Raw genomic sequence first — 16,151 nt, 5'->3', positions numbered from 1 at the left:
TAAGAAACATTTCACTATAAATTAAGATCACTGTAAATTCGAATTGTTCTCATATACCTATTCATGATGGAATCATTTTCACATAATGAAAAATATATTTAAGTGTTAAAATTCGATAATTCTACGTGTGTGCATATTTTACTCACAGCAAATGAAAGCCGTTTTCAATTTTCGTGAATAGACAGTTCAAAGAGAATGCCATGCGGAAGGCCAAAGACGAGCGTATTAGAATTGCAGCGGCGTTCTTCCGTAATAGTTTCGATGAAGACGACGATGAAGGGAAAGAGGACAAAGCCGCGCTAACAAAAGAATCGGAAAAGAGATTTGTTTCTTCTGATGGCGATTCGATAAAAGTCAAAAGGAAGACTAACATTACAAACGCGGAGATTTCTTCAAAAGTGGTCGCATCTGGTGTTGAACTTTCGGCCTCCTCTTTAGACGGCGCGGCGCGCGTGAGAGATCGCATTTTTAAACGCTCACAATCGTTCGAAAACTGTAGTTCGTTACCCAGCAATGTGAACGAGTACGCGATATCAGATTGTCGTAATGCAAAAGAAAAATACAATAGGGACAGTGATGTGATTTCGAAAGTTGAAACACGAAGCTTGACAGTGCCGATAACGGATTCCGATGGTGTCTTCCCTTCGCTCAAACACGAAGATGTCATTACGAAGGAATCATCCGCGAGGTTTCAACCTTCATCAATCGGAGACTACCCAATGCATCCTCCTATGAAATCAACTGCTATGGCTAAATCGAAGCAGTCTCAATTGATGCCTGATTTCTTAAAGGTTCCTTCAAGATCTAGCGATCAACACTTTTGTTTCTCAACATTATCAGAACGATCGACAAGTATGAAAGAACGCTCGAATATCGAGAAAATACATAATACAGTGCCACAACCATTGATAGCCGTTATTCGAGACAGTTTCGACGAGAAATCCAGCGGTGGTCGCAGATTAACGTTGCCGATGACGAGCTCTGATTTGAACCAAGCCTTACTAAACCCTACGACGGAGATCAGCCAGAAGTCACCGACCTTTGACGATATCTTAGCTGGCACCAGCGTGAACCCAATTCGGAAGTCCAGCATTGCAAACGCAGCTATCTGTTCGAGTCTGGCTCCCAGTTTGCTCGGAGCTATTCCCGGTGTGCCGAATTCTCTCTTACCGAATGGAGATTACAATCTGCAGCGAAGTGCCACATTGTCGAATCTGTCAACCACCTCTACCAGCATCAGCGACGACATTTCCATTGGTAGAACGCGTCGCAGATTAAGGTCGTTTCTTCGTCTTCATATACCTGAGTCGCATCCCACGACTTGGCACGACGAGGACTACCATCATCATTTGCACAATCATCACCATCATCATCATCATGTGTTCCCGCACATTCACGTACCCACCATCACCTTCACAACGCCAGCCACCGATGGTATCGGTCGCAAATTTAACTTCGCCATCCGAAGGCATTCACAGGCGGTTAGTGTAGAGTCAGGATGCACGTCGTTTCGCCAGTTTTGTTAACATTTTTTTTTCTTTTTATTAATCCGTTGAAAAGTTTGGCTATTTCTTTTAATCAAGTAAAACATTTTTGATTTGGTAAGAAGCTAACATAGCATATAATATTAACAAATAATATTTAGAAACTAATGTAAATAGATAATATAGATTTATTAGTTCATAACACTTACTCGAAATATGACGTTATACCCCTAAGAGCTACCTGTTCGAATCTGGCACTATGGCATGAGTTAAAAGAGATCGTACAAATAGAATTTTGGCCTGAATCCTTTAAATCATTTATATATGTATAACAGTCTTTAGCGATGAATTTCAATGTTTATTGAAAAAATGGCGTGAAATAACCAAATTGTACTGATAAATTGAACAAATGAGAAAAATTAAAATTTTTTTGTTGTTACTTTTTTTACCGAGCATGAACTCAAGCGCGATGATATCACGTGTCATATTGATTAGACGTTGACGTAAGTGACTCTGTAACATTAGATTTGATTAATTCGTATACTAGCACATGCTCTGGTGAAAATAATTTACGCTTTACATCGACACGCCTGTTTAAGATCGAACGGAGTTAAAACGATGACAACGCTCTCGTTACAAATAATAGAATGCTAATTGTTATTGCAATTGCAGACCGCCGAAGAACGTCAACGCTTCCGTCATAACTTGAATTTTTATCTTATCGGACCTGCTGCATTTATAGCGATAATTAATCTACAAGTAGAAACTGAATATCATGGCCATAATTAGATAATTATTAGATAATTTAATAATTATCTTAGACTAATTGAATCGTCTATTGTCTTACGTCATATTAATTTGAATTAAATAATTTCACAAAATATTACAAAAAAAAATTACTACAGTTAAAAAGTTGGACGATTATATTATATACATCTATGAAACATATTAATTCTACCATTCTAAAATTCTCTATAAACGCATCACTTTTCAATCTCAAAATTTAGTTGAAGTTAATTTATTTCAGAAATTTTTAACAAATTATTATGATTTTAAAACCACCACCTTTTACTTAATGACGAACTGTATGACTATATATAATTTGATAGATTTAATGCATTATATATACATGTATAATATGTAATATATATATATATATATATAGACTAATATCTGTGATATGAATTATATGATAAAATGTATTAGTGCCACGTGTCAGAGAAAATTTTGGAGACACATAACAGCAAACGTCACGTGCACACATAGTGGAATCTTGCCCGACTCGGTTCTTTCATCGATTTGACAGCTAATGCTCGCGCCACATCCGCCGGCACTTGCAAATTAACACAGTGACACTGATTTCATCTCGATGCAAAACACGCATCAGTATCATTTACTGTGGTGCATATAATACCCAAGTCATGCCACTGCCAGATATTTCAGCATAGTGACAAAATCAACCGCATGAAATAGACCTGATCTAATGTATCTCTATGTGTGTATGCGTGTGTGTGTGCCTGTATGCGTTTTCACGCTCGCATCGGATTTTTATTCAGTAGAGTTCGGACCGTAGTAAAAGACGAATGGTGCTATAATCCTTGTAAGCGATTCTAGACATCGAAAAAAGACACTTTTCTTCTCAGGGTAAATCTGATTTGAAAATCGACGCCGAAGCACGTTTTAGATTAAAAATACGAATAAATGCTTGATAAAAGAATACGAAAGACGATTCTGTTAGAAATGTAAATCTGAATTATCAACAAAATTGTTAAAAATATCTGAATTTAACACTGACAGAGTTTATGTGATTTGTGTAATTTATTGGATCGTAGCGACCTACTTCATTTATATCATATATATCTCTAAAAAATGTAAAAGTTACTAATTTCCCAGAAACACTCAAAAGACATGTGATTTTCCGAAAGTAGAGATTTTAAAATTTAAAACTTTTTTTTATATATTTATATATAAATTGTTCATTTTTATCGAGTTATAATTGCTCGAATTTTGAAGTTTGTATAGCGCTACGAACTTTTGTTCTACTCCAATATAATTTGTAGCAAAGTTTAATGGTTATTACTATCACCATTACGCGAGGGAAGTGCAGGACTTTCGCATCGAAGGATTACAAGTATAATCTCGTCAAGGGGTGTATTAGAATTATCCTCTTACATACTGTAAATGCCAAGTCGATTTACGCGCATTAAATTGCATAGATTTCATCGATAATATATACGTCGACGAAATGTCATTAAATTGTAGCTACAGAATCTTTCAATTAAAAAAAAGTAAATACGTATAATATTCACTACAGGATTATATCCCTGTTCGAGGTTTAACCTACATTTGTGGTAGTAACATCTAAAATATTATAACATCTGATACATGTATATGTATCCAATTTCGCAATGTAAAAGTCGGTGCACAGAACATTACAACAAATGCGATAATTTTAATCGGATTTTACCGTAAGTACTGCCTGAGCGTGCAAAATTTCTGTCACTAATTAACTTATATAAGCTGGGCATGAGGAATAATATGAGTGTTGAACAAATAATATAAGAAGAAAAATAGATGAAGTTATTTTGAACAAAACAAAAAATTGTAACGAGAGAAACGTATGTATACAATCATAAAAATAGAAAATTAATTGACATACTATAATTAAAAATAATTAACATAATAGGAAACAATTAATAATAAATACTAAAGTTAGTTCGCGCGAATGAAGTATGACAAGATGATTCTACTTCTTTTATTCTGCTTTGCATCTAAAATTTACAAGTAACATTGCCAACTTTTTGTGCAGCTTCACTACTTTCTCCATACATATGGTCCCTTATCATTCATGTGTGTCCCTCATCATTATCGCTGACCCAGATTCCATTCCGCAAGATTGAGAAACACAAGCGGCGTTCTCTAATTCTTTTATCGCGAATGGAGAACACTTCGCGTGCAGTTGCAAACTAAATTGAAACGATTACAGTTAATACACATAACACGCAATTCTCTCACGTACTCATTGCTGTCGCTGTTAAAACAAAACGTCATAAATCCAATATCGCTCGGGAACAGAGGAAAAACTCGGCTGCATAATACCGATCTCTGTTTCAATGCAGAATCGAAGCGATAATGCGTTCTTTTATTTTACTTTGAAGTTGAAACTGCGGATGCCATTTACAGGCGCGAGCTTTAACAAGGAAACCGAGAAGTATGAATCAGAATTTCAGAAATCTTGGGAGGTACATTTTTCGATTTATTTGCTTGGATTAATACTTGCGAGACTGCCTTTTATCGACGATCCAAAATTATGGTGCTTGCTTCGCTGCTCGCGCATTTCGATAACTCGAAAGCTTACTTCTGTAACATGTTGGTGGTCCAGCTGCACCATTTGCGTCGAAGCATAATGTATTATCGAAAACTGGATTAAATAGAGGAATAAATATATATGTACAGAGTTTAGATAGTTTTCACAATGAAAAAAAATCTAAATTTAAAAGATAAAATTTAGATAAACTCAAAAGGAGAGAGATCCAAACATATTTTTTAGATCATTTAATTTTATACTTAACCATTATGATATTTCTGAATAAAGGAATTGAATGGTGCAATTTGCTATATTTCACATATGTATATTTGTTTTTTTCTATAAACAGCGATTGGATTTACCTAATTTTACCCGAGTTTTCCTAACAGATTTTTAATAACAGCAGGAAAAATTGGACACAGCATCGAATCTCACGACAATCTCTCTTGATTTTTCCACAGACATTGCATCGGACTGACTCGATGGTATCGCTTTGTTACCGATCACTCGCGAGCTATATCTCAGATGATAATCTCGTCGGACTGCAGAGCTTTCTCGAAAATAAGCGAGTGCAGGTCGACGACAGAGATGAAGTAAGTGAGCGTGAATCGATCGAAAAGATATTCAAAGATGTGTACAAAATTTCAAAATGATAATAGAGCAATCGATATAAATAAATAATAAAAGTCTCAGTTTCATAGGGTAGAAAATTTTTGAAGAATAAATAATAATATAGAGATAATTATAATTTATATAAGATAGTTTCTCTGGGTTAATTAAATTATATATGTATAATGAAAATCATGGTTACATGAATAAAATTTCTTCCTGCTTCATCGTCGTATTTAAATTCTCGAACTTTTTCTTTAACAAATTATTCTCTTACAATAGAACGGTAGTACCGCCCTCATCCTTGCAGCAACCAAGGGAAAAATACACTTTGTCCGAGAGCTCATCAATCATGGAGCGGATGTTAATGCTGAAGACGCAGTTAGTATCCGTTTAATTATATATGTATATTAAATAAAAATTTCAGTATATTTACATTTGTATATAATTTCTTAGGATAATTGGACGGCGTTACTGTGTGCAGCGAAGGAAGGCCACACCGAAATTTGTCTCGAATTGCTCGAACACGGCGCCAATTTGGAACATCGAGACATGGTCAGAAGAAGTTGCATACTTACTAGCTTGGCATAATGCCATTATTAACTCAAACTAGCATTATATGTATTTGTAAAAATTTTATCTTCTTTCGTCATACATATCAGGAGTTTTATGCTATTTTCTCTCTTTCATCGAAATTATTTTGCCAAAATTATTTCCATTAAAATATAAGGGTATTTCAAAATTCATACACACAAATTCAAAATAAGAATACTATAGTAAGCAAATTTTTGAATTTCTTGCTACAATATTTTGAGTCACAAATTTTAAGATACCCTGTATAATTTTATTAAAATGTTTAACATATTAATATATCACATATTAACATTGTTTAATGATATTTTCTATAATTAATACCATTATATACATTTTTCGTTGAACAAGTTACATTTTAGCTTTCAACAGAGATATATAAAATTTAAAAATGTGGAAGAGTTTAATTATATTAATATCTTTATTTTAAAAAATTAGCGTTTTGCTGATAAAAAATCGAAGGTTTTTTTTTTATTGCATTTTTATTGCAGGGTGGATGGACAGCACTCATGTGGGCGACGTACAAGGGCAAGTCGGCGACGGTGACGATGTTGCTGGGGCGCGGAGCTGACGTCAACGCGCATGGAAATTTTCATATATCCTCGTTAGTATGGGCCGCTGGCAGGGGTTATATTGATATAGTCAAAGATCTCATTGCTCATGGAGCAAAGGTCAATGTCGGCGACAAGGTAATAGTCGGCGGGCATACTATAAATCGATGGCCAATGCTTTACTCTTGGGATACTCATGCTCATTATTTTTTCAGTATGGCACAACGGCACTTATATGGGCATCGCGCAAGGGAAATATAGAAATCGTTGATAATCTTCTTAAAGCTGGGGCCAATGTCGACACAGCAGGCATGGTAAGATCGATAAACCATAATGAAAAATGGTTCGAAAAAGTGATGGATTTCAAGTTGATGAAAAATAATACAGTAAAATGATCGTAAATAGTAACGTTTTAATGTAATGAGAAATATTTAAGAACTTTTCTAATTTTAGATATCAAGATAATTTGTGATATTTATGTCTTTTTAACGACTGTCTTTGTAGTATTCATGGACTGCTCTGGTCGTGGCAACCCTCGGCAATCACGTGGAGGTGGTATCGCTACTATTGGAGCACAAGCCCAACGTCAACGCTCTAGACAAGGATGGTTGCACCGCCCTAGCTATTGCCTGCCGTGAAGGCCATCACGAAATAGCGAACGCTCTTTTAAATGCCGGCGCTTACGTTAATATTCAGGATCGAGCTGGTGACACGAATTTGATCCATGCGGTTAAAGGTGGCCATCGGGGTGTGGTGGAATCGCTGCTAAAGAAATATGCGGACGTCGACATTGCTGGAAAGGTACGTAATTCAACTTATTCTTCCTAATACCCGCGTATCTTCCTCGAAGATCGACTTGGAAAAAATTATATTTTTCACCGAGCATTGCGGTTTCCAATTGTTGATCATTCCGAATTGTTACACGTGTCGAGTTCAACATGGTGAGATATGTGAAACTTGTTAAAGTAATCTCTATATTCAAGTATGATAGGTACTTTAATAAAAAAAGATCTTATGGTAATGGATCCGGTCCATGTGGTATCCCTAAGCTACTTCGAGCTAGGTTCGTGACACCCCCGCGAGTACTTTGAATCGTTCAAATCGAACTAACGACCCCATCCGTATATATTTTAGGATAAAAAAACCGCAACTTACATAGCAGTAGAGAAAGGCAATATACCAATACTCAAATTATTACTAAACGCTAACCCAGACCTGGAGATTGCCACGAAAGACGGCGACACGCCTTTATTACGGGCGGTGAGGTCGCGTAACGCCGAAATCGTGCAATTGCTTTTAGACAAGAAAGCCAAGGTCTCGGCTACGGACAAGAAGGGCGACACTGTACTGCACATAGCGATGCGCGCGCGATCAAAAGCGATCGTCGAGATACTACTGAGGAATCCAAAAAATAGCCAGTTATTGTACCGTCCGAATAGACAAGGCGAAACCCCCTACAACATCGATGTCAATCATCCCAAGACGATGCTTGGTCAGATATTCGGTGCTCGTAAGTTAATCAAGTATCACGTATGCTTTTATTTGTGTTGCATTATTATTGGTAACTTAATTTATGATATGTGAAAAACATACTTTTTTTCAATGTTTTAATTCATTTTATAAGAAAATTTGATAAACATTATAGGGCGCTTAAATACTAACGAGGACAATGAAAACATGCTGGGTTACGATTTATACAGCAGTGCACTGGCAGACATTCTCAGTGAACCATCGCTTTCTACACCAATTACTGTTGGTCTTTATGCTAAATGGGGCTCTGGGAAATCATTTTTGCTAAACAAATTAAGAGGTATTATCAAATATGCTATTATATTGCTATTTAATAATTTTACGGAATATCACAGAAATTCTTTCTATGAACTGATAATTCTTTGATGAATTTGAAACTAAATTTCCTTTTAAAAAAATATTTAAAGAACTCAAAATTTAATTTAATGTAAAGTAAAATAGATGTTATTTTATATTTAAATTAGATTTAGGCAATTTAAATTAGATTTCTGAGTATTATTTTTCAGTGTATCTATAGATATACACTTGAGTTTTGTGAAAAACTATTAACGATTATTTTTCAGAGGAAATGAAGAACTTTGCACGACAATGGATCGATCCAGTATTCCAATTTTCTTCCTTACTCTTTTTAGTAGTTATTCACGTATCCTTACTTGTGGGTATCACACTTGGCCTCGGTTTACAATCGTGGATCATTGGTCTATCATCTGGAATAAGTTTACTAGTTGTCATTTATATTTTTCTGATACTCGTCTGGTATGCCAACAAGAGGTAAGGTTTACGAAAAACAGCAAAAAGTAAAGTTCTATTTGTTTCACATACGATGTTCTTATCGAATATCTCTAATCTAATAGATACGATTGGTACTGGCCGTATAATCTGACAGTAGCGCTTACCACCAAGTTGAACGCTCTAAAACTGCTATTACAAGTGATCTTTTGTCACCCACCAGGCAGCCAATGTCACGATGGCATAGCAGTGCAGCCGATAAAGTTTTACTTCACAGATCAAACCCGTGTGGGTACGACTGCTGCCGGTGAGAACGCGGTTGTGCAAATGGTGGGCTCATTGTACGATTCCATTGAGAATGATTACGGTTCTCTACCTACCAGATTATACAGAGCATTTCGACCAAAACCGGATAAATCGACCACTACGTGGAAATGGAGACGTTTATGCTGCTTGCCTTACGTAGTCATATTTGAATTCTGCTTATGCAGTTTGCTCGTCGGTATTTCGATACTTACGGTGTACCTCATAGATCTTTCCAACGATGAGTACGTAATTATATGCCGGATATGAGTATTCTCTCTTCACTTTTATGTTACTTATTTTATATCATTATGTCTTTAGATCCACGATAGAGCGAGTTACTGCTCACATTATCATGATATCGATCGCTTTGGTATTGGCCATCAGTATAATAGCAAATTTGTACACGTGGAGTAGAACACTGCAGGCATTGTTTTTTTCACAGAGGAGGCATCTTCAACGTAGTATATCAAAATTAGAAACTCTAAAGAGCGAAGGGTTCATTCAGACTTTAAAAAGTGAAGTCAATTTAATGACGGAAATGGTAAATTACTCATCTATTAAAATAACAATTACAACTTTGTTTGCAGCAATGTAGCTTTTAATCACGATTTCAAATAGGTCAAGTGCTTGGATAGTTTCATGGCTCAACAAAGTAGACTAGTTGTCATAGTGGACGGTTTGGATAGTTGCGAACAGGATAAAGTTCTACTCGTTTTGGATGCTATACAGGCCTTATTTAGCGATAACGGATATCCTTTTGTCGTAATACTCGCAATTGATCCACATATTATATCTAAGGTGAGCAACAAATGTTTAAAAAAATCGACAAATCGTAATATCAATTTTCGAGATGTTATTTTAATGATAATTATCGTTTGATATTGTGCGTGTAGGCGGTAGAAGTAAATAGCAGAAGACTATTCTCGGAATCGAATATCGGTGGTCATGATTACTTGCGAAATATGGTGCATTTGCCATTCTACTTGCAAAATAGCGGTTTACGTAAAGTCAAGGTTGCGCAACAGACTGCTCAGCATTACAAAAAGACTGCATGGACGGAGGCTGAGGAGAGTGTTAACTATACTGCAACCAGCACTATGCATCACTCTGTATCGAGTAGAAGACTCAGCACGGAATCGGCTATAATGAACAGCAACGAAAAATTGAAACCCCAAACTAGAAAGGGCAGTAGAAAGATGCGATTAAGTGAATCGATCGCTAGCAGTATTGGCAGCAATTTGAACCGACTGGGCGGCGCACAAGATCTCAATAAGATGCTGCTCACCGATGATTACTTTAGTGATGTGAATCCTCGTAGTATGAGAAGATTAATGAATGTCGTTTATGTTACCGGTAATACATTAAGTCATATAATATTGCAATATATAAATTTACTTTATCCTATATATACATTATCTGTTTTTCTTTTCCAGGACGGTTACTTAAAGCATTCCAGATTGACTTCAACTGGTATCATTTAGCTAGTTGGATTAACATTACCGAGCAATGGCCTTTTAGGACATCTTGGCTTATTCTTCATTACGACATGTATGAGGAGACTATGGATGATAATATGTCACTTAAAAGTCTTTACGATAAGTACGTGAATCTTATATAATATGTATTGTAATAAAATTTTATCTATTTCTTACACCGCTCTTATACATATATTTATATTATATACTATTTTTTTATATTTATTAGAGTACGACCGCAAATTCCGGTACTGAAAGAGGTGCAACCACTTCTCGAAATAGATAGAGACGAACGCAAGCTGGATGTTTTTCTCACTTTCCATCGGTCCAGCTTACTCATTAGTGATATGAAAATATTCTTGCCTTTCACTATTAATCTAGATCCATATATTAAGAAAAAAATTAAAGAGGAGCAACAGAGTATAGAGGAAGACACGAATCTATTTCATAAACAAAGTGGTACTTGGCACGGTCACGGTGTTCCATTTGAGTGGGCTCCGCAAAAAAACATGTCTGCGAATCGACATGCGAAACTTGTCAAGCAATCGAGTTTGCAGGGATCCGTGCCACCAACGCCATCGTGGGGTTATCAGCCAAGTTTCGAATGGCAAGCTCCGCCAACTTGGATGCAAATGCCTTTCATGGAACCAATGGCAAAACCACTTTCCGTAACGACTACGTTACCGGTACATTATAAATTAATTGTACGAATACTTCTTGCTGTTAAAAAGATATGACTTATTGCTTTATTTTTATTTGCAGTCCGAAATTTTGGAAATAAAACTATCGTCCTTATCAATGAACGGAGTTTGTGATCTGATCGACAAAATTGAAAGTCTTAATTCGGTACAAGCACCGATATATAAGCAAGCTATCAAAGAGAATAATATTAATGGACGAGTTTTATTACACTGCGATTTGCAAGAATTGAAAAAAGTAACCTTTGGAGTATTACATTTTTACATTTTAAAAAAAAGTTTTAAGTACAGATATATATTTTTAAATATTTTTTAGGTATTTAAAATGACTTTTGGAGATTGGGAATTATTTCGCATGGTAATTGTATCATTACGGGAAATGGAACTCTCGTCGTTTACATACGAGGAAGGTCGAAGTGTTCGATTTACCGTAGGATCTGAACAAGTTTTACGCAAAGGTACGTTCGATCTTTTTCTTTTATCTGCTTATCTCTCATATCTTATTTGATTCAACTAGTGGATCATTTATTCATTATATAGATCACGCCTTGCCAAATAATTCCATACGTGTGTCTACTCACGTGGAGAAAGAGAAAGGAACATCGAGAACAGATGGATCAACTCGTCGTGATCAAAATAAGCAATCTATTATGGAAAAACAGGTATGAGATATTATTAAATGCGTTTATAAAAAATAATCATAAATAAATTTACAAATTGATATTATAACTGAAAACTTATAAAATATTATACATTTTCGTTTATTTACATACGCACTCGGTATCAGTTCCAGGTAAGCTGTTGTAGTTACTTTGAGAGAGAAATAAAAAAATTTTTAATTTTATTTATCTATATATGCAACATAAAAAATACTGTTGTGAACATGCATATAATCTTATACGTTTCAGGTAACATTAGAGGAGCAAATGATTTGCGGAGCACTGCAGACCTTAAATGAGGAAGCTTGCGAGGATGTTTTAGATGTGCCATCGCCAGCGGTGGCACCAACGACAGACTCACTTTCTTCAGGTGAGCCTACTCCCCTACCACTTACACTGCCTCTGGTAATAGTGCAAGAGCCACCGCAGCCTGACCAAAACAGTGACACCTCCGCCGAATACAGTGTTAACGTTTAGTCAAATCTGAAATAAGATGACTATAGGATGATGTATATGTCCATCAAATAAATCGCTCACGTTGCGCATATGACAAAAGCAGAGATTTTTCCGGCGTGACTTCTATCGAAATGTGCAACGACTAGGCATCATTATCACTGCATTCAAGGACGGTGCTTACCATTTTGTGATGTTAAAAGAAAAAAAGATTAAAAGGACATACTTCATCTTATTTATAGTTTTATTTATACGTCTGTATGTCCGTAGAACAATACTTGACAGTATTAGCAACAAAAGATGTATATAGTCGCAATAGCAGTCGACAAACCAAATAAAATACAAATATATTGTTAATATAAGGCCATTTGTAACTTATAAAATGAAAGGCTATTCTCTGTAGAAACATGTACAGATTTTCTTAAAGTACTCACGTGCCAATGCGAGAAACCAATGATACATATCGCACAAAAGAAAAACAAAATGAAAGCCATTTAATGATTGTAATAAGATCACTATTGTATGCGTACTTGTAGGATTTTTAGTTTAACATGATGCTCATTTTATAAGCTACACTGTTAAAAATATCATGAAATTTACATTGTTAACTTACATAAATTAAAATTAATTTCATTACATTAAATTTAATGTAATTAATTAAATTTAATGTATTTGTAACTGAAAAGTGTATTTGTATACATGTACGTGAAATGTATTTAATCAAATTTTATGAAATTTAATGTACTTTCCATAATATAAAATATTAATAATATTTTATGTGGATTTACATAAAATTTAATACACTTTTAGGACTACTGTAACTTAGTTTACAGTTAAATCATTTATTACTTTTCAGTTATTTCGTAACAGTAAACTTCTGTTACATGTTACTTAAATTTATTACGAAATTTCTAACAGTGTAGTTTAATGTCGATATATATAATGCCATATTGAACAAAAAAGGATTACATTATAAAAAAAAACCTAGTCGGTAATATTATATACGAACATACTCTACTGCATTTGTAAGCATTATTATAATAATATAATATGATATGATATTTAAAAAATACCAGAGGCACTACTCTCAAAGCTAATCGTTTGGTGTTTTCTGTGAACAATTCATGTACAAAAGACTGTGATAACGCATTGTTGACAAAATATCTCATATGGAAAATGTTTATGCTAACCGAGACGACGTGTAACAATGTATTATATTTTTAAAACTGTTGTATGTAAAATGATGGTATTTGGCGATAAAATTAAAAATTGCGTCCCATTATTCCGGTCTACGTTATTTCCTGTACTATGTGTACACTATGAACATTATTGCTAGATTATTAGCACTATGTTATGAACAGTATTATGTTATTACGAGAGCAAGTGGCAATAAAACTTTCTTGGAAACCATATCTGATATTACCTTCTTTGTAACTTGCGTCTAAAAGTCTTCAATTATCGTTATCAATCATGACCAAGCGTTTTAAAGAACGAAAATTTATAAATAAGAAAGTTATTTAAAAAATTGAAAAACAAATATTTATTTTCATAAATATCTTTTTCGATAACTTGATAAATTTTTACATAAAACCTTTGTAAGGAATATATCTATTTTATGATTTGGAATTAAATGGCTTCATATAATGTATATTATAGTTGATCAGAACACATGATAAGCAGATATTATATGAGCTTCTGTTTTAGGACCTGTCATTTCGGTACACGATACGGAGTATGTACTGCTTCAAGCCAGTCCGCTGTTTCACTGGATACCAATTAGCGACGAGCCGGGCAGCTCGGATGACGACTCTACCATGTTCCTTCAACGTACCAACTCCCAGCGCAGCATTACATCTCAACGTAGTACGAGATCCGCTTGCTCACATAAGACCCTAAAAAGAAGCGGCAGCAACATTAGCACTAGACCGTCTTCGCTATTTGTTTCCCCGCCTTCATCGCCGAAGCCTGCGATTAGATCGAAGTCAACCGACGAGAAGTGTATGGGAAATAACATATCTCAGAAGACCATGCCATCATCGGTATCCATCAAGAGACGCTCATCTTCGACGTTTAATGATGAAGTGGTGATATCGGTGCCTACTTCCAGCCTGGAGAAGTTGTCAAGGTTAAAGGACCGTTTAATTGGTACCGCGCCGACAGCGGGATCCCCGGCACTCGGTGGCGAGAGCGATGACGAATCCACGCCACTAGTATCTGAAATATCCACACCTACGCATTCCCAATCGGACAGCGTGTTTAAACATGACTGCAGCGCAGAGAATAGCAGTTCGCCGTCATCGAACAGGAGTCTACCACGGGATGGAGAACGTCGGATGAACCTAGATTACTCTGATACTGTGAGTCTTGTGATACACGAGTCCTCGAACGCTCAATCGCAATCTCGGCATAACGTCAAGACGTGGGACGACACAGAGACGCCTGTCTGACACCTGTCATCTTCTATATAATAACACGCGATAACACGCGATAATTCTGCGCATTGTATGTTTATTTGATGTAGATACCAATGTGATGAAGATGACTGGCATCTGTTGAGCAAACTTATGCGATGTAATTCTATTTTGATGATAAGCATCGCGATAAGATATCTCTTTTATGTAAATAACGAATGATGTAACGAGCAAATTTTTTATAGCTACAATGTTAAACGTGTTCATCTGCTTAGTGGTTTGGAGAACGAATGATGCCTTCTCGCGCAAGTCGTGTAACAATCCTTAGTTTAGCCAAACGATCTCAAGATATATGATGCCGATGCGACATTCCGTGTAAATATTAATCAATGCATTTACTAATGCAAATATTTATTGACATTTTCCTTTTTATACTGAATTAGTACTGAAACGTGATGGAACGTGGGAAATGAGGAATATTTCCCGATGTACAGTATATACCAAAGTACCTTGTTCCCGGTAATCAATTTGAGTCAATTCGTAATGCCAGTGCAAATATAGGTGACTTAAAATAAATACAGAAGGGAATATTTTAAAGAAGAAATCATTTAAACGACATGATTGTTAATTAGACTACATATCTAGTATAATTTATAGAATTATACCTATAATTTTATCAAACAAAAAATACAAAATGTCTCAAAATAATTTATACAAACGGAAATTTTTATTTATATATTACTTTAATATTTATTTCCATAGCAAAAAGTTTTTACAATGAATTTTATTAGAATATTGTGTGCAGTATGGACACTTAATTAATCGAAAAGTATTCGCCGTTTTAATATTTCTTTATTAATTTTGGTATATTTGTGTCTTTATCGATTTATGATATATTACTAATTACAGAGAAACGTAAACAATGTATTAATAATAAATTTGTTTTATTAAAGGCAAAAATTGCAATTACATAACATTAAATATTTAGGACACTTTAGGACGGAATACATCAGGGTATTAATCATTCATTATAATATTGTAAATATGTATATACATATGCATATATATTACATATACACATATCTATACATATATATATTATATGATTGATAGATATATTAATTTGAAAATATAGTGTATATAAATATATACACACGTCACTCATTACTTGACATTAAATATAATAAAATATATTCGATCAAATACAATATATTGCAATATAATATTAAATACTGTATACAATACATTTAGATCAACGGAGAGAGAAACGTAGTGTATAAAATTGAACCAATTAAGGAGGACAAATGCTTCCTCTCTACATTATAACAAATATTTGCAAATTAAATAC

General features: G+C 34.8%; 1 protein-coding gene across 1 annotated transcript; it reads left to right on the top strand.

Moving 5' to 3' along the window:
• The first annotated feature begins 200 nt into the window (after window positions 1-200).
• Window positions 201-14,933, top strand: Arms (Ankyrin repeat-rich membrane spanning). The gene is made up of 21 exons (XM_018538582.1): window positions 201-1,481; window positions 5,253-5,384; window positions 5,683-5,781; window positions 5,857-5,955; window positions 6,483-6,680; window positions 6,758-6,856; window positions 7,047-7,343; window positions 7,677-8,052; window positions 8,188-8,352; window positions 8,636-8,843; window positions 8,927-9,349; window positions 9,426-9,648; window positions 9,726-9,905; window positions 10,001-10,460; window positions 10,541-10,706; window positions 10,812-11,268; window positions 11,345-11,518; window positions 11,597-11,738; window positions 11,821-11,942; window positions 12,189-12,309; window positions 14,097-14,933. Exons 1-21 carry the CDS (start codon window positions 201-203, stop codon window positions 14,837-14,839), a joined length of 6,165 nt encoding a protein of 2,054 aa, XP_018394084.1. The 3' UTR covers window positions 14,840-14,933.
• Window positions 14,934-16,151: the final 1,218 nt, after the last annotated feature.

This window comes from Cyphomyrmex costatus, unplaced genomic scaffold (genome assembly GCF_001594065.2).
Source record: "Cyphomyrmex costatus isolate MS0001 unplaced genomic scaffold, Ccosl1.0 scaffold193, whole genome shotgun sequence".
Lineage (NCBI taxonomy): Eukaryota > Metazoa > Arthropoda > Insecta > Hymenoptera > Formicidae > Cyphomyrmex > Cyphomyrmex costatus.
The sequence above is the reverse complement of the archived record's forward strand: the minus strand, read 5'-3'. Positions and strand labels throughout refer to the sequence as shown.